Source organism: Anolis sagrei, chromosome 6 (genome assembly GCF_037176765.1).
Source record: "Anolis sagrei isolate rAnoSag1 chromosome 6, rAnoSag1.mat, whole genome shotgun sequence".
NCBI classification, from domain to species: domain Eukaryota; kingdom Metazoa; phylum Chordata; class Lepidosauria; order Squamata; family Dactyloidae; genus Anolis; species Anolis sagrei.
In genome coordinates, this window is record NC_090026.1 from 132,509,007 (window position 1) to 132,528,273 (window position 19,267).

The window sequence follows — 19,267 nt, forward strand, 5'->3', positions numbered from 1 at the left end:
GATACAAATACCCTAAACAAACAAACAAACAAACAATGCTGTGGATTGAAATCCACAAGCATGTGGACAATTTCAACAGAAAGGAGGAAACCTTGAAAATGAACAAAATCTGTCTACCAATATTAAAAAAACTCTAAAGTTATAACAGCAAAAGAGCAGAGGGGAAGCAATCAGGCACATCTAATCACCTCTCAACAAAATATTCTCCCAGACACAGCCAGGCCTTCAAATGCTAATCAAGGTAGTCAGTTGAAACATTCACACCTAGCTCCAGCAGACAAGAGTTCTTTGTCCCACCCTGGTCATTCCACAGATATATAAACCCAATTTCCTCGTTCCAACAGACCTCACTACCTCTGAGGATGCTTGCCATAGATGCAGGCGAAATGCCAGGAGAGAATGCCTCTAGATCAGTGGTACTCAACCTTCCTAATGCTGCAACCCCTTAATACAGTTCCTCATGTTGTGGTGACCCCCAACCATAACCCTAACATTACGAATCACCATGTAAATAATGATCTGCAGGGTGTATTTTCATTCACTGGAGCAAATTTGGCATAAATACCAGGTATGCTCAAATTTGCTTACTGGTGGGGTTGGCAGGAGGATTGATTTTGCCATTTGGGAGTTGTAGTTGCTGGGATTTATAGTTAACCTGTAAACACAGAGCATTCTGAACCCCACCAACAATGGAATTGAACCAAAGTTGGCACACAGAACTCCCATGACCAACAGAAAATACTGGAAGGGTTTGGTGGGCATTGACCTTGAGTTTGGGAGTTGAATTTCGCCTACATCCAGAGAGCACAGAGAGCACTCCAACAATGATGGGTCTGGACCAAACTTGGCACGGACACTCCATATGCCCAAATGTGAACACTCATATGCCCATATGCCCAAATGTGTGGCGTTTTGGGAAAATAGACCTTGATATTTGGGAGTTGTACTTGCTGGGATTTGTAGTTCACCTACAATCAAGGAGCGTTTTGAACACCAACAATGATAGAATTGGGCCAAACGTCCCACACAGAGACCCCCATGACCAACAGAAAATACTGTGTTTTCTGATGGTCTTTGGCGACTCCTCTGACACCCCTTCGTGACCCCTCCAGGGGTCCCGACCCCCAGGTTGAGAAACACTGCTCTAGAACATGGCCATATAGCCCGAAAAAACCTACAACAGCCTAGTGCTTCCGGCCATGAAAGCCTTCGACAATACAAGCCTTTGACTGTGGATGATGGAGACTGGGAGGTCTCTCATACATGAGGTCACTCTTCAGTCAAAGCCAACTTGACAGTAGTCACAAAAACAACTGGATTCCCTTCTCTGCCTTGTGCGCATGAACATTCTAGATTTTGCCCTGAAATAAAAAGCAAGATATTGTGGATTTCCGTTTTGCAGAGGAAAGGTGTGTAGGTGGGACTGAGCGGACCTTTGCCCAGATCCAGTCTGCTTGCCCTGACTGCCGCTGTCGTTCTTGCTGCTCTTCAGAGGCCAAAGGAAGCCCTGCAGTCCAAGGTGAGTGGGGGTCTTGAGGGTGGGGGTCCTCTCAGCTGGCATCAGGCATAGCTGTTATGGAGAATGGGCAGAGCTGGTGCCCAGCGCTGGTCCTTGGGGTGGCCTTCATGGTGTGATCTTGTATTCATGCCTTTGGTGGGATTTACAAGAATGGGCTTCATAGTCACATAGAGTGGGCGCCTCTTCTTGGAATCACCCAAAAGGAGAAGGAAGCCCAGAAGGACCCGGTGGAAAGGAGGCTCCAATTTCCACCCCCTCCCCCCTCCCCAGGAATACATTTGGGGCAGAGGAATTATAGCACCTATGAGGAACGTTCCATTGTTGCTGAGCCATGGGCAGTCTCAGGCTAAAAGGAGTGATCATGGTGAGCTACCAACTGGTGCACACTCCCAACAGCTTCTCCACTTCAGTCTGGTTTTAGGCCTAGTCACGGAATGGAGATAGCTCTGGTCACCCTGGTGGATGATCTCCACAGAGAACTAGATGGGGGAGTGTGTCCCTGTTGGTTCTCTTGGACATCTCAGCAGTTTTCAATAGCATTGACTATGGTATCCTTCTGGGTTGGCTCTCCGGAATGGGTCTTGGGGGTGCTGCGTTGCAAAGGCTCCTTCCTTCCTGGAGGATCATACCCAGATGGTGATGTTGGAGGACGCCTGCTCAGACCCCTGGCCCTTGACCTGTGGGGTCCTGCAAGGTTCCATTCTTTCTCCCATGCTCTTCAACATCTACATGAAACCATTGGGTGAGATCATCCGAAGTTTTGGAGTTGGGTGTCATCTCTATGTAGATGACACACAACTCTACTACTTTTTTCCACCAAATTCCAGGGAAGCTCCCCTGATCCTAAACCAGTGCCTGACAGCTGTGATGGACTGGATGAGGGCCATCAAGCTGAGGCTTAATCCAGACAAGACAGAGGTCCTCCTGGTCAGTGGCGAGGCCGATTGGGGTCTAGGGTGGCAACCTGTGCTCAATGGGGTCCCACTCCCCCTGACGTCTGCAGCCTGGGGGTCCTCCTGGACTCAGTGCTGACGCTTGAGGGTCAGGTATTGACAGTGGCTGGGAGGGCCTTTGCACAGTGAAAACTTGTGTGCCACCTGCAACTGTACGTCAGAAAGCCTGACTTGGCCATGGTGGTCCATGCCTTAGTTACATCCAGAATGGACTACTGTAATGCCCTCTACGTGGGCTGCCTTTGAAGATGGTTTGGAAACTGAAGCTAGTGCAAAAGTCGGCTGCCAGTTTACTAACTGGGCTAGCCACAGAAAACATACCACGCCCCTGCTGAAGCAGCTCCACCGGTTTCTGACAGGTTTCCAGGCTCAATTCAGGGTGCAGGTGATCCCTCTAGGCTTTGAGTTCAGCCTATCTATGCCCAAATATGAACACAGAAGGAGTTTGGGAGAAATAGACCTTGACATTTGGGATTACCTATAAAGCCCTCTAGGCTATGAGGTTTTTTTTGTAATTGTAGGATTTATAGTTCAACTACAATCAAAGAGCATTCTGAACCCCACCAATGACAGAATTGGGCCAAACTTCCCACAAAACCCCCATGACCAACAGAAGACACCTGTGTTTTCTGGTGGTCTTTGGTGACCCTTCTGACATCCCCTTGTGACCCCCCCCCCCCCAGGTTGAGAAAGGGTGCCTTAAGGCCATTCAGTCCAACTCCCTTCACCAGGGCAAAATAACGTAATCCAGGCCCTCCTGACAAAGAGCCTTCCAGCTCTCTCTCTATATATGTGTGTGTGTGTGTGTGTGTGTGTATACTAGCTGTCCCCTGCCACGCATTGCTGTGGCCGAGACTGTTGATCTGGAAAATAAAGTAATGAGAAAGTGTTGGTTTCTAATATATGTAATGTCTTTCTGCTTGTGGGTAAACAGCATTTCTTGCTGTGTCTTTGTCAGTGTTGACAAACAGAGAAAATACAAAATGTGTGAGTTTGGTAGTTGATTAAATGTCCTTTGACCAGTCTCTGTCCCCTTGAAATGCCTCTGGTGTTGCTGCAAGAAGGTCCTCCATGGTGCATGTGGCAGGGCTCAGGATGCATTGCAGCAGGTGGTCAGTGGTTTGCTCTTCTCCGCACTCGCATGTTGTCGATTCCACTTTGTAACCCCATTTCTGAAGGTTGGCTCTGCATCTCGTGGTGCCAGAGCGCAATCTGTTCAGCGCCTTCCAAGTCGCCCCGTCTTCTGTGTGCCCAGGAGGGAGTCTCTCATTTGGTATCAGCCATTGGTTGAGGCTCTGGGTTTGAGCCTACCACTTTTGGACTCTCGCTTGCTGGGGTGTTCCAGCGAGTGTCTCTGTAGATCTAAGAAAACTATGTCTTGATTTAAGTCGTTGACGTGTTGGCTGAGACCCAAACAGGGGATGAGCTGGAGATGTCTCTGCCTTGGTCCTTTCACTATTGGCTGCCACTTCCCGGCGGATGTCAGGTGGTGCAATACCGGCTAAGCAGTGTAATTTCTCCAGTGGTGTAGGGCGCAGGCACCCTGTGATAATGTGGCATGTCTCATTAAGAACCACATCCACTGTTTTAGTATGGTGAGATGTGTTCCACACTGTGCATGCGTACTCAGCAGCAGAGTAGCATAGCGCAAGGGCAGATGTCTTCACTGTGTCTGGTTGTGATCCCCAGGTTGTGCCAGTCAGCTTTCGTATGATATTGTTTCTAGCGCCCACTTTTTGCTTGATGTTCAGGCAGTGCTTCTTGTAGGTCAGAGCATGGTCCAGAGTGACTCCCAGGGATTTGGGTGCGCTGCAATGCTCCAGTGGGATTCCTTCCCAGGTCATAATCCTCAGAGCTCGGGATGCTTCTCTGTTCTTGAGATGAAAGGCACATGTCTGTGTTTTAGATGGGTTGGGGATCAGCTGGTTTTCCCTGTAATAGGCAGTAAGAGCACCTAGAGCAGGGGTCCCCAAACTACGGCCCGCGGGCCAAACGTGTCCCCCGAGGTCATTTATCCGGCCCGCAAAGCCTCGCCAGCAAGGGCCTGGCCTCGCACAAAGTCTCCATCGCCTGCCTCGCTCAAGGAGCAAGTCGGGGGCTGACTGGTCTGGGGCTGTTCCCCCCTCCCCTCAAAGGCTGATTCAACACCCCCCCCAACCCCAGGAGAGAGCGCCTTGTGAGCCGGTGGCAGAGGGGGCATCTTCAATGCGTACCCCTGCCTCCGTCCCTCTGCCCCGCTTCCCTCGGCGCCTGGCTTTGTGCTTTGTGGCATCTCCAGGAGGGTTCGGCCCCATGACCCAGGTAACAGGACCCAGCCCCAAAGCCCGGCCACCCACTCACCCCATGGAGAGCCCCTGGGAGCAGAAGGAGGAGACCCGGCGCCCAGAGCTACAAATAAGGAGCGAAGCAGGCTCGAAGCACAAAAGGGCACTTCTGCATCCGGGTCTGTGCCTTTTAGAGCTGTCGCTGTGTAAAGAGTAACCTCCCTTGGTGTGTGTTTTGTTGATGGATGTATACGGATGTGTTTGGAGCCCGGATCTAGATAAGCCCAAAACAAACCTGTTGGGAATCAAGAGCTGTTAGGCTCAGAAATAACCCTCTCTGGGGGTGATTCCACCAAAATATAGCAGAGTGCAGGGTACACAGTAAATGAGCAGCAGAAACTTACCTGTAGTGAGCAAGGATTGACTTCCATTCAGCAGGATGGAACAGGATTGCAGATCCACAACTCATAGGATCAAAATAATATGTTTATTAAAGATAAAAGAAATCCATTCTGGATAGGAAAAGTTCTTGGAGCTCACTAGCTTCACTGCGCTATCATCTAAGGTAAAAGAAAAGGAAAAATAATAAAAGTAACTCTATCTACTACATCTTTGGAAGTTACGTTTTCCCTATAGGATTACATTCCTAGGTATTCAAATGGGGAGGAGATAGTACCATGCAAAGGGCAATTCCCCCTTCTTAACCCCTTCTTAACCAACTTAACTACAGGAAATTGGGAGGAATCCCTAAGTCTATCTAGTCTATCTACTCATTGAGGGCTGGAGACTTGCCGTCTTCAAGGGGAACCCCACATAGAGAGCATTGCAGTAGTCTAAACGGGATGTAACCAGAGCGTGGACTACCGTGGCCAAGTCAGACTTCCCAAGGTACGGGCGCAGCTGGCGCACGAGCCTAAGCTGTGCAAATGCTCCCCGGTCACCGCCGAGACCAGGGGCTCCAGGCTCAGCGATGAATCCAGGATCACACCCAAGCTGCGAACCTGCGTCTTCAGGGGGAGTTTGACCCCATCCAACACAGGCTGTAACCCTCTGCCCTGTTCGGCCTTGCGACTGACCAGGAGTACCTCTGTCTTGTCTGGATTCAATTTCAATTTGTTCGCCCTCATCCAGACCGTTACAGCGGCCAGGCACCGGTTCAGGACCTCGACGGCCTCCTTAGTAGCAGGTGGGAAGGAGTGACAGAGTTGGACATCATCTGCGTACAGATGACACCGCACCCCGAAACTCCGGATGATCTCACCCAGCGGCTTCCTGTAGATATTAAACAGCATGGGGGACAGTATAGAGCCCTGAGGAACCCCACACGACAAAGGTTGTGGGGTTGAACAGGTGTCCCCCAATAACACCTTCTGGGACCGACCCTCCAGGAATGACCGAAGCCACTGTAGAACAGTGCCCCCAAGACCCATTCCCGCAAGGCGCTCCAGAAGGATACCGTGGTCGACGGTATCGAAGGTCACTGAGAGGTCCAGCAGCACCAACAGGGACACACTCCCCCTGTCGAGCTCCCGGCGCAGATCATCCACTAAGGCAACCAAGACTGTCTCGGTTCCATGTCCCGGTCTGAAACCAGACTGTGCTGGATCCAGATAATCCGTGTCTCCCAAGAATACCTGGAGTTGTGAGGCCACCACACGTTCCAGGACTTTGCCCAAAAAGGGAAGATTGGAAACTGGCCGAAAGTTGTCGAATTGAGTGGGGTCCAGTGATGGTTTTTTCAACAGCGGTTTTATTATAGCTTGTTTTAAGCTCGCTGGAATTCTGCCTTCCCGAAGGGAGGCGTTAACCACCACCTCCACCCACTCAGCCAATCCCCCTCTGGCCTCCTTTAGAAGCCAGGATGGGCAGGGGTCTAGGATGGACATGGTAGGCCTCATTCCTCCGAGTATCTTGTCCACATCCTCAGGCTTCACCAATTGAAACTGCATTTAATGCAAAGGTCGGCTACCAGATTTCTAACTGGGATAGCCACAGAGAACATACCACGCCCCTACTAAAGCAGCTCCACTGGCTTCTGACAAGTTTCCAGGCTCAATTCATGGTGCAGGTGATCACCTATAAAGCCCTATAGGCTTTGAGTTCAACCTATCTTTTTGACTACATCTCTTTCTACGAACTGGTGCGGGCTCCGAGATCAACGGGGAGGCCCTTCTCTTGGTCCCACCACCGTCTCAAGCACAATTGGTGGGGATGAGAGAGAGGGCCTTCTCCGTGGTGGCCCCCTGGCTCTGGAATACCCTCTCAAAAGAGATTAGATTAGCTCCCGCCCTTCAATAATTCTGTTTCAACCTGAAAACATGAATGAAAACTTTGAGTAGGCTGAATGGGCCCATATGAAGCTGACACTTGGCACCTTGTGAATTGATTGATCGATCGATTAAAAACATTTATATTCCACCCTTCTCACCCTGAAGGGGACTTAGGACAGAGCACGGCATATATAGGGCAAACATTCAATGGCAGGACATGAATTAAAAGGCACATACACCCAGTGTTGTGTAGATTTCAGAAATGCATGCAGCAAAACTTGGGTTCTTACAAAATGCAGATGGAAATATGTAGGATTTTCTCTCTTTCTCTATTGGGGGGGGGGGGGTGCTGTGTCAATGAGTTTGGGAGCCCTGCCTATCTCTTATGGAGGGCTATAGCACCCCCTCGTGGCTGCCATTGGAGCAACCGTAAGTGATTCTTGTTCAGTTAGAATCTGAAACAATGCAGAGGATCCTTGCATTTGTTTGTTAAACAAGTTCACCAATAAGGTTGTGCAATTGATACAAAAATGTTTCTAAAGTCATTACAAAGCCGGGGGGAGTGTGCTGTGGCGCTGATGCTTCGTTTCTGAATTGTTTCTAAAGTGTACTTTGCTAAAATTTCGTTACTATAATGGGAGTATTTCAGAGACAAAATTGAAATACTTTGGCCACATCATGAGGAGACAGCAAAGCCTAGAGAAGACAATTGTGCTGGGGAAAGTGGAAGGAAAAAGGAAGAGGGGCCGACCAAGGGCAAGATGGATGGATGGCATCCTTGAAGTGACTGGACTGACCTTGAGGGAGCTGGGGGTGGTGACGGCCGACAGGGAGCTCTGGCGTGGGCTGGTCCATGAGGTCACGAAGAGTCGGAGATGACTGAACGAATGAACAACAACATAATGGGAGTAATGAAATGTTATTATTTCGTTACAGTAATTGCACATGCACATAATTACTACAATTGGGGAAACTTCAGGGGCTCCTTTCTCCCTAATTTCTATAGTTATTGGGGTGGAACTTGATACAATGGTCGAACACATTTGCACCTCTTAACCCTCCAAATTTCAGAATGTTTTTCTTATCCATGGATTTTTAGGAAATTTCTAAAAAAATTATAAACAATATTTTTAAAAAATTACAAGAGCCATCTCCTTGAATATTCTCTACAATGACACAAGGTAACAGGGGATCATTTCCCCCAACTTTCAGAAATATTGATAGTATATCTACTGATTTTTAGAAATTTATTTATTTATTTATTTGTCGTGTCAGGGCAACCAGTCAATTTTAAGAAATGTAAAAAAGCTTTTACAAAAAACATTGGCCACAACATCAAACGTTTTACATATTAACCAATGGGAGAAAAAAACACAATATTAACCAGTTCTAGGTTTTCACAGAATCCCTGATTTGGAAGGGACCCCCAAGGGCCATCTAGTCCTACTCCCTTCTTCCAGGCAAAAAGGCACCATCAAAACTCCCCTGACAGATGGCCATCCAACCCCTAAATTAAGTAATGCTGTTAATAACTACAAGTTGTTCATCAGTCAGATATTTGTATTCCAGGGATTGCCTGTAATTACTCTTAGTTCTATGACAAGGGTGTTCAAACACTTTCCAGAGAAAGGAGATTTGTACTTTATTATTAGCATTTTCCTTTCCATCTAAAGTTATCTCTCTAGGGTTCCTAATCAAGGATGTGGAAAATATTGTATTGTCGAAGGCTTTCATGGCTGGAATCACTGGGTTGTTGTAGGTTTTTTGGGCTATATGGCCATGTTCTAGAAGCATTCTCTCCTGACGTTTTGCCTACATCTATGGTTCACAACCTCTGAGGATGCTTGCCATAGATGTAAGCGAAACGTCAGGAGAGAATGCTTCTAGAACATGGCCATACAGCCCGAAAAACCCACAACAACCCAGTGGATAATATTCTTTCTGTCTCATCACTAGAGGATTTTGTTGCACCTTGGTAGACCAAGGAGATGGCTTCTCTTACTGTGTGCTTCTCATGATGTCTACGGGGGAAGGTATTTTTGCCAGGGGCCAACACCATTTTTGGACCAAATGTTTCCTTCTTTACTGGAAATTCACTGGGGACTTGTAGCCAACAGCCCAGAGACATGCAGCTGCACCCGTACCTTGGGAAGTCGGATCTGGCCACGGTGGTCCACGTTCTTGTCACATCCCGGTTGGATTACTGCAACACACTCTACGTGGGGTTGCCTTTGAAGACTGCTCGGAAACTTCAACTAGTCCAGCGAGAAGCAGCCAGATTGCTCACCGGAGCAGTGTACAGGGAGCATACCACACCCCTGTTGCATCAGCTCCACTGGCTGCTGATCCAATTCCGAGCACAATTCAAAGTTCTGGTCTTGACCTACAAAACCCTATACAGTTCCGGCCCAGTGTACTTGTCCGAACGGATCTCCCTCTACATCCCACCTCGAAGTTTAAGATCTTCAGGGGAGGCCCTGCTCTAGACTCCGCCACTGTCACAAGTGAGGTTGGTGGGGACGAGGAGCAGGGCCTTCTCAGTGGTGGCCCCCCACCTGTGGAACTCACTCCCCGGGGAGATTAGATCGGAGACTTCCCTCCTGGCGTTTAGGAAAAAACTGAAGACTTGGCTGTGGGACCAAGCTTTTGGTCATTCTGACAGATAACTTAAGGATCTGACGTTAGACAAGGACAAATGGAATGGAATGGATATATGGACTCCGAACCCTGAGCTTGAGATTGTTTTATGAGATTGTTTTATTATTTTATTATGCATTGATGTTTTAATTTAATTGTTGAACTGTTTTGTATTTTGTATTGCTTGTCAATAGTTTTGGGCATCTAATTGTGCCCCTCTGTAAGCCGCCCTGAGTCCCCCCCGGGGTGAGAAGGGCGGGGTATAAGTAAGTGAAATAAATAAATAAATAAATAAATGCCCTAGTCCATGGACAACCACGTTGAGTGGCACTCTGCTATGTCACCAGCCAAGTGACCAAGCTTGCCATTGCTTCACGATGCAATATCTGCCAGAAGCACCCTTCGCTTTTCTGGGAGTTACTTTTGTGGCTCTGTCCCTTGCCTGTCCTCTCTTTGGCTACACAATCTGTGCTTCTTCCATCACTCCTCTTGTTCCCAACAGAGAGGCAGAGGGGAGAGTGACCCGGGGCATGAGCCATGGACCTGTCAGAGGACACCATTGCGATGCCCGCCTTGGGCCGCCCCTTCCAGCTGGGAATGCTCTACGACTGCCGGAAGGACACCCTCATCCCAGGTAAGGGCTGATCTCTCAATGCCTGAGGTGGGCAAGGACAATTCAGCCAATGGACACATACACAGACCTTGAAGGATCTCCACAGCTTCTAGACTTCAGTTCCATTCAGACCTGGGCTGACATTGTCATCCCAGTTTTTCATTGCAAGTGCGTGTGTGTGTGTGTGTGTGTGTGTGGCAAAAAGGGTGAAGTCGAACATGACCCCCTCACCCCATAAGAGATAGTAACTAGGGCTGGGCAACCACAGAAAAATTTGTTTCTAAACTCGATTCGTTTTTAGGGGGTTTTTGCGTTTCGTTATTTAAAAGAATTCCGAAATTTTTCTGTTAAAAAGTTCGATATTTACGAAATTTCGGAAATCGTAAAATAATTACGAAACAATTACGAATCGATTCGTTAATGGCGGCCGCGATCGCGCAATACGCTAAAAAAACTTCTGAAGCTTCCCTCTCCCTCTGTTGTTGACTGTTGGTGTGATAATTATATTTTTTTTTCACTGAGAAAACAAACAGCAACCCTAAAACTTGCACCAGACATGCGGAAATAATAACGAAACAATTACGAATCAATAACAAATCAATAACGAATCAATAATGAAACGAATTGGAAAAATTCGTTTCATTTTTTAGATGCTCCAGAATGGTTCGTTATCGATTAGTTATAAAAAAAAATAACGAATTTTTAACGAATTATGAAATTAACGAACGAAAGCGCCCAGCCCTAATAGTAACTTATAGTTTTGCTAAGGGCAAGGACGTCAGACTGGATAATAAGGGTTAAGCCTTGGTCAGTTTGCCAAGACACTAACAACAACAAGGACCCTTCCCATGTTGGATAGTGTGTATCATTTAATCAAGGCTTTATGCCCTATTTTCATATGCTTATAGCAGAAGGTAACCAATTTATTACTGAAAATCATGCCACAAAAGTATTTGACTTTTCCCACCTGAGACACACCTGGGCTCCTGGGGGTCCCCCACCTCACAAGGGATTGTGAGGGGATTGCACCTCACAATGCACCGGGATTGTGGCGCAGCTGGCTGAGTGTCAGCTGCATTAAGATCACTCTGACCAAAAGGTCATGAGTTCGAAGCCAGCCCGGGCTGGAGTGGGTGTCCAGCCATTGTGTAGCCCGTTGTCGACCTTTGCAACCCGAAAGACAGTTGCATCTGTCAAGTAGGAAAATAAGGCACCACCTTGTGTGGGAGGCTAAATTTAACTAATTTATGAGGCCATAAAGAAAAAAGACTCCGGGGAATGTGGAATGCGGAAGAACTTCATCGGTGTCGTTGATGGATGATGAAAAGCAGCAGCTCCCCTGGCGGCCAGAAAAAAGTTAAATAGCCTCGGTGTATTTGTGTGTTAAATGTTGTTTGTCAAACTGGCATTGAATGTTTGCCATATATGTGTTTACTGTAATCCGCCCTGAGTCCCCTGCGGGGTGAGAAGGGCGGAATATAAGAACTGTAAATAAAAATAAAGCAAGGGACGCTCTTTCCCCCTCATGGATATATTTCCCTTTATGGACCTTCCGATGAATAATATGAACTATGGACGCTGGGGGAAGGTCGTTGGGTTTACTCTCTGTATTATGATTTCTATCTTTTCTTCTTTTCTCCTGTGTATGTAACCTTCTCCTGACCCTTTCTGCCCCATTTCCTTTGTTGGAAAAATGTATAAAAAATACAAGGAAGCAGGGCCGTAGCCAGAAAAAAATTTCGGGGAGGGTTGACAATTTCGGCGGGGGGGGGGGGGGGTTGAAAATTTCGGGGAGGGTTGAAAATTTCGGGGGGGGGGGTTGAAACCTGCCTCCTAGCTCACGCTGAAGCAAAGAGCACAGCAGGGGGCAGAGCAGCCTTCCATAGCCTGCGGCTCCACCCCTGTCAACCACCTCCACCAAGTCTGGCCTCCTTAATGAGAGCATTCAACATACACACGCCCAACTTGGTTGCTTCACTACATCGGCTATTGCCGCAAGTAATGACAGTGTGAATAAATTGTCAATATTTGCCTGAGATAGTGCTTGCAGTTCTGGAGGGACTCTTAATTTTTTGCATCTCATAGACTTAGCAGCATGGGGATTTGGTTAACCAGTTAAAATTCATGAGTAAACCAGTTTTTTTAAAAAAAATCTGAAACATTTCGGGGGGGGGGTTGAACCCCTAAAACCACCCCCTCGCTACAGGCCTGCAAGGAAGTCGTCCTGACACTGGAAGGGCAGAGATTAGCAATCACAAAGAATCTATAGACATTCCTTGCATGGACAGTAACAAAAGGTAATCTCCCTTGGCTTCAGAGGTATTTGGCCACCAAGGGAAATTACCAATTAGCAAACTCTTAATCATATCTCAATGGGATAAGGGGAAACCTTCGGAAAGTTTCCCCCTTCCAACCTGTCACTCATTCAACCTGTCTCACTAAAGATATCCACCTAAGTTCACCCCCATTGTTCCTCTGTCTTTGTGGTTAAGGAAAACCCAGATTTGCATCCTTTCCAGCTGGATCTCAATAAACAACTCCATGGCTTTTCTTCAACTTGGTGAGACCTTTTATTGGGAAAAATCAGGGAAAACATTGGGTGCTTCTTCTGTCTCGCCAGGCAAAGACCCCTAAATTCCTGCACTATATAACAAAGGGAAGATCTGCAAAAGTGGAAGAGAAATAGAGGACAGATAAGGGTTTTAGGTATTTCTGTGTCTGTTATTTCCATGGATGGGTTTCTTTATTCCTGAGTGTTTCCCACTGAATTCAGGGCTGTTGGGTGAGTTCCTGTTTGACCAGGCTTGGAACTGGCAATGTGCTGTTGCGCACTGGACCTACAGCAATTGGCTTTTGAACAGGACGTGCTCTTTGTGCCCAGCGGGAAGCCGGGGTGCCTCGGCTGAAAGGCCCTAAGGATTTTCCTATACACAGTCTTTAGAAGCTTGAAAAGTTTAACAAAATCCTTTATTATCGCTTAGGTCTTCAAAAAACAATCAAATACTTCTCAGATTTTCAACAAGTCAAACAAATGCTTCTTATCTTGCCCACAATCGACAGGCAGCTTACTTGGTGAACTATTTATTTCCTTTACAAGGAAAACCCTTTTTTGTCCACTCTCTGGGTAATCTGTTTTCTAGGCTCTGCTGGTGTGGGCCCTACTCCCAGTTCCAATTGCTTCTGGTTACCCGAGTAGACCTACCAGCCAAGACTTTATAGATTTTCCAGTTGGAATCCCTTTGGATTTTTTCCATGAATGATGTGGAGCTGTTTCTTTAAACTCAACAAGGGTTGTGCGGAAAAACCGTTTTCCTTAGATCTTTAGGGCTGTTTCCCCCGGATGCTGTGAGAAACGAAGCTTCTCTACAGGTGGAGCTGATCCACGTCCTGTAGCTAAGCTTTCCACTAAGACTGAACTAAAATCGCTCCCTTTCCCTCCTAAACCCCCCCAAAAAAAGGGGGGGACTAAAGAACATAATGATGGTTGATGGGTCATTGGCCCTATAATTGCAAACCAAGGGAAGCCACCTTATTGCAAAATGCATGGAACCTTGGAATACATGCAAACACTCAATAGAAAGAAAGTGAAGTTGGAGCTCCTGGTACAGCCGTAGCAGCACAGGCAAGAAAATTATTGTTGTTGTTGTTGTTGTTGTTGTTGTTATTATTATTATTATTTATTACCCACCTCTCCCCACAGTTCGAGGTGGGTCACAGCACAGCACAGTTTAAAACACACGAATACTATAAAAATTCTACAAATACACATTCAAATTTTGTTCCATAAAAGATACAGATCAAAGCATTTCTGTAAAATATACATTAATCACACAGGACAGAGATTACAACACATGACATGAGTTCAAAATTAATGCTTAAAGACTGGCTGGGTAGGGTAGAAGAGAAAGGTCTTAACATGGTTTTTAAATTCCAACAGCTGATCTAACTATTGGAGCTCTACTGGCAGGTCATTCCACAGTCTTGGGGCAGACGATGAAAAGGTCCTCTTGGTGAGAGTTGCCAGTCGGATTCTGGCTGGTTGGAGCAGAAGCCCCACAGAGGACCTCAATGTGCAGGGTGGATTGTATGGGAAAATGGGATCCTTTAGGCAACCTGAACCCAAACCATGTAGGGCTTGTCATTGCTTCACGATTTTTTGATCATGTCAGAAGCAGACTTGCCCGTCTGCAGAGAGGTTGACCATGTGTTGTGCAAGCACAATGAATTTTCTTCTCACCCCTAGCAACATTTTCAGTCCTCCAGTGTTTTCAGAGTGAGGCATTTGGGAAGCTCACATTCTGTATATCTCCCTGAGTGTTGCTGAGCTTTATCCGTTTTCCTCTGCTTCGTTTCAGGGATCACCCTTTGGGACCTGGACTCCCTTCAGAAGGATGTGAGCATCGGACCCCAACGGAAAACGGAATTCGAGATCATTACATCTGACTCCATTGATGACAAGGCCTCTGCCCTCAATATCTCTGACTCCCTCAAGGCCAGTTTACTGGGAGGACTGGTTGAACTGGAAGGCTCAGCTAAGTTCCTCCAAGATACCAAGACTTCCAAGCAGCAGGCCAGAGTGTCCTTGCAGTACAAAGCCACCACCAGGTATGAACAGCTGACCATGCGCCACCTGGGAGTCCAGAACATCTCTCACCCAAGTGTCTTTGAGCATGGGACCGCCACCCACGTTGTCACGGCCATCTTGTATGGAGCCCAAGCTTTCTTTGTCTTTGACCGAGAAGTTTCCTCTTCTGAGTCTGTGCAAGAGATAGAGGGAAATCTCCAGGTGGTGATTACAAAAGCAATATCTATTGTAGGACAAGGGGAAATAAAACCAGAGATAAAAAAGGAAGACAGGGAGAAATCCCAGGCTGAGAACTTCAGCTGCAAGTTCCATGGAGACTTTTCTCTGGTGAGCAATCCAGTGAGTTTCCAGGATGCCATGCAAGTGTACTCCACTCTTCCCAAAAGGATGGGAGACAATGGAGAGAAATCTGTGCCCATCAAGGTCTGGCTGTACCCGTTGACCAAGATGGATTCCAGAGCAGCCAAGATGGTGCGAGAGATCAGCCTAGCGCTCATCTTTGATGCCCAAAATGTTCTGGAGGAACTCAGTGAAATTGACATGAGATGTAATGACCTGGGGAAGAATCTCATTGCTAACATCTTCCCAGAAATCAAGAAGAAGATCCAGCATTTCCAGGACCTCTGCAAGCAGCACAGGCAGACCTTCCAGAAAGAGCTGGCAGGAATCTTGCCTTCCATCCGGGGAGGAGGAAAAGAGGAAGGTGCCCTGGCCGACATCCTGAGGTCCGTGAGCCAGTCTCCCTTCAACAGCCGAAAGCTCCAGGAGTTTCTGAAGATGAAGGAGCGAGAGATGGATTTCGTGAAATGTTACCTTGACCTTGCTCTCCTCAATGGGATAGAAGTCCTCTCCTCTCAGAGCAAACTGGATGAAATAGTGTTTAACCCCCAGAATGAATTTGTCCTTTGCTTTACATTCACTTCTTTACATGAAGAGGAACCATTTTTAGCCAATTTAAAACTTTATCTTCATAATGAAAGTTTGGAAGAAAAAGCTAATTCCAAATGCCAGGCCTGGTTTGAGTGCAAACAGATCTCCAAAAGAGTTCGGAAAGCTGCCAGATCTGTTTTAGACTTTTCCTGTATCAATGAGTCACAGGGGAAGTTGCGGTTTGTTGTGTCCTCCGTCCCAGACAAGGACAACCCAGGAGCTTCTGTTTACTTCTATGAAGACGGGGGGCTGGTCAGTTGCAGCTTTGACCTTCCCTCAAAACCTCTCCCTCTTCTTGTCAGCGGAATTAGACATGACAGCGTCCAGCTGACCTTTCAACCATCTGAATACGGGAGAGAGAATATCACCAGCTATCAGGTAGAGTACAGGATTAAGGGAGAAGAGAACTGGAAGACTGTGAATACGGAGAGCAGCCAGGGGACCTTCCTACTAACATGTCTAAGCCCAAACAGGGAGTACCAGTTCCAATACGCTGCAAGGTGCAAGCCGGGCCTCAGTGAGACCAGTAACGTCACCCAGTCTGTGAAGACCCTTCCCGTTGGACCTCCTGGGAAGCCCAGGAAAGAGAGTGTGGGATCCTCCGTGATTTCCTGTTATTTCCTTTTATTATTTTTATTTTTATTTTTATTATCCCTATTATTATTATATATTATGTTAGATTATTACTATTCCAATTACTATTCCAATTACTATTCCAATTACTATTCCAATTACTGTTCCAATTACTGTTCCAATTACTGTTCCAATTACTGTTCCAATTACTATTCCAATTACTGTTCCAATTACTGTTCCAATTACTGTTCCAATTACTGTTCCAATTACTGTTCCAATTACTGTTCCAATTACTTTTCCAAGTACTATCCCAAGTACTGTTCCAAGTACTATTCCAAGTACTGTTCCAAGTACGATTCCAATTACTATTCCAAGTATGATTCCAATTACTGTTCCAAGTACGATTCCAATCACTATTCCTATTCCTATTACTCTTACATTATAACTGTTATTATTATTATTATTATTATTAGGGCTTTTTTAATTGAATCCAGACAAGACAGAGGTACTCCTGGCCAGTCGCAAGGCCGAACAGGGCATAGGGTTACAGCCTGTGCTGGACGGGGTCACACTCCCCCTGAAGACGCAGGTTCGCAGCTTGGGTGTGACCCTGGACTCATCGCTGAGCCTGGAACAGGTTTCGGCGGTGACCAGGGGAGCATTTGCATAATTAAAACTTGTGCGCCAGCTGCGCCCGTACCTTGGGAAGTCTGACTTGGCCACGGTAGTCCACCCTCTGGTTACATCCCGTTTAGACTACTGCAACGCTCTCTACGTGGGGTTGCCTTTGAAGACAGCCCGGAAGCTCCAATTAGTCCAACGCTTGGCAGCCATGATTTTAACAGGAGCGGAGCGCAGGGAGCATACAACCCCCCTGTTGCGCCAACTCCACTGGCTACCGATCTGCTACCGGGCTAAATTCAAAGTGCTGGCGTTGGCCTTTAAAGCCCTAAACGGTTCCGGCCCAAGCTACCTATCCGACCGCATCTCTGCCTATGAACCCACCGGGACTTTGAGATCTTCCGGGGAGGCCCTGCTCTCGATCCCGCCTGCTTCTCAAGCTCGGCTGGCGGGGACGAGAGATAGGGCCTTCTCGGTGGTGGCTCCTCGGCTGTGGAACGCCCTTCCTATGGACATTAGACTGGCACCATCTCTAATGGTATTCCGCAAAAAGGTGAAGACCTGGATGTTTGTGCAGGCGTTTGAGTAATTTAGTGCAATCTGGGAATGGAACATAGGAATGGAACAATGGACGACGAACCTGGACTACGCTTGGATGATGAGGAGATTGGGTACGGTTGTTTTTTGTAATAATTGTGCATTGTCATTGCTTATTGGTAATTTATGGATAATGTGTTAAGTCAATTGTTCTATGTTGTATGGAACAACTGCTGTTTCTACTGTTTTTACTGTTTGTGAACCGCTGTGAGTCGCCTTCGGGCTTGAGATACAGCGGGATAGAAGCAAAGTAAATACATAAATAAGTAAATTTTTTAATACAGCGACAAAGGCAGGTAAAAGAGAAAGGAAGGAAAAATAAGGGATGAAATGGGGAAGGTGAAGGGGGGTGGGAATAAGGTTAGGATAAGAAGATGGAGGGGAAGAAAAGGGGAATAAAGATCAGAAAAAGGGGGAAAGAAAAAAGGGGGGAGGAGGTGTGTGTGTGATGTCTTCTTCCATTCTTCTCTTCCAGGGTTTTAGTTTTATCTTATTGTCCTTATTCTCCCATCCCTCTTTGTCTTCTCCTTTTCAGCGGTGGTTTATTTTTCCTTCTGTTTTTTGAGGCAAATTTGGTAAAATTAGTGGTTTCACTTTGTTTTCTTTTAGCCAAGCTATCAGTGAGGTCCAATCCGGCATCTTCATGTGTTTATCCTGTACCTTCGTAATTAATTATGTCAATGTATCCATATTTATGATGTCCAATTTTTTTTCTATCCATTCTTCCTTTTGTAGTCTCAGTTCTTGCCTCCATTTTCTCGCGTACACAATCCTTGCAGCGGTTGTAACGTATGTAAATAGTTTGTTTTCATTGATATTCCATTGTGCTTTGGTCATTCCTAAAATAAATACTTCTGGTTGGAATGAACATTTCTTTTAAAGATTTTTTGGCTGATCTCGTGGATCTCTTTCCAGAAGTATTTTGCTGCTTCACAGGTCCACCACATGTGTATATAAGATCCCTCACATTTCCCACACTTGCAGATTAGTGGGCTAGGTCCTCAGTCACTCTACGAGTGTCTGCAGTGTGTGCCAATGGGGATCAGGGTGTTCCCAGTAAAGAGGAAGAGGTTTCTACATCCCTGCATGAAGAAGACAGGTTAGTTCAAAAATACCTCCCAAAAAGCCGGCTGGTAGTTGAAGGACAACCCTCAATCTATGTTCTTCCATTAGAGGTGACAGGTGGCTCAACACATCTTCTTGGAGAGGAGAACCTGAGAGTCCCTGACAAAGTCATCATAGTGATGGGAACAACGGGGTCTGGGAAGACCACCCTCATCAACGGGATGATCAACTACATCATGGGTGTCCAATGGGAAGATGAATTCTGATTCAAACTCATTCATGAAAAGACTCACGGAAGCCAAGCTGAAAGCCAAACTACCAACATAAAGGACCATGTGTTGCATTATCAGAAAGGATTTCAGATACCCTATTCCCTCACAATCATTGAAATCCCAATATTTACTATTTATTATTTATTTATTTATTTACAGTATTTCTATTCCGCCCTTCTTCTCACCCCGCAGGGGACTCTGGGCGGATTACAGTATACACATATATGGCAAACATTCAATGCCAATTTTGACATACAAACATACAGACATAGACAGAGGCTATTTAACTTTTTTCTGGCCGCCGGGGAGCTGTCGCTTTAATTGTCCATCTGCGAGGCTGATGAAGCACTTCCGCATTCCTGCATGCT

At 46.6% G+C, this 19,267-nt stretch overlaps 1 protein-coding gene across 2 annotated transcripts in view; it reads left to right on the plus strand.

Moving 5' to 3' along the window:
- Positions 1-19,267, plus strand: part of LOC132779726 (uncharacterized) — a 62,143-nt gene that overhangs the window by 11,728 nt on the left and 31,148 nt on the right. Inside the window, exons 1-2 of one of the 2 annotated variants that reach the window (XM_067470447.1) lie at positions 1,365-1,519; positions 10,146-10,277. In XM_067470447.1, coding sequence (XP_067326548.1) covers positions 10,181-10,277 — 97 coding nt within the window. In that variant the 5' untranslated portion in view covers positions 1,365-1,519; positions 10,146-10,180. Of the gene's footprint in view, positions 1-1,364; positions 1,520-10,145; positions 10,278-19,267 lie in introns of those variants that run through there. The other variant, XM_067470448.1, reaches the window with a different exon arrangement.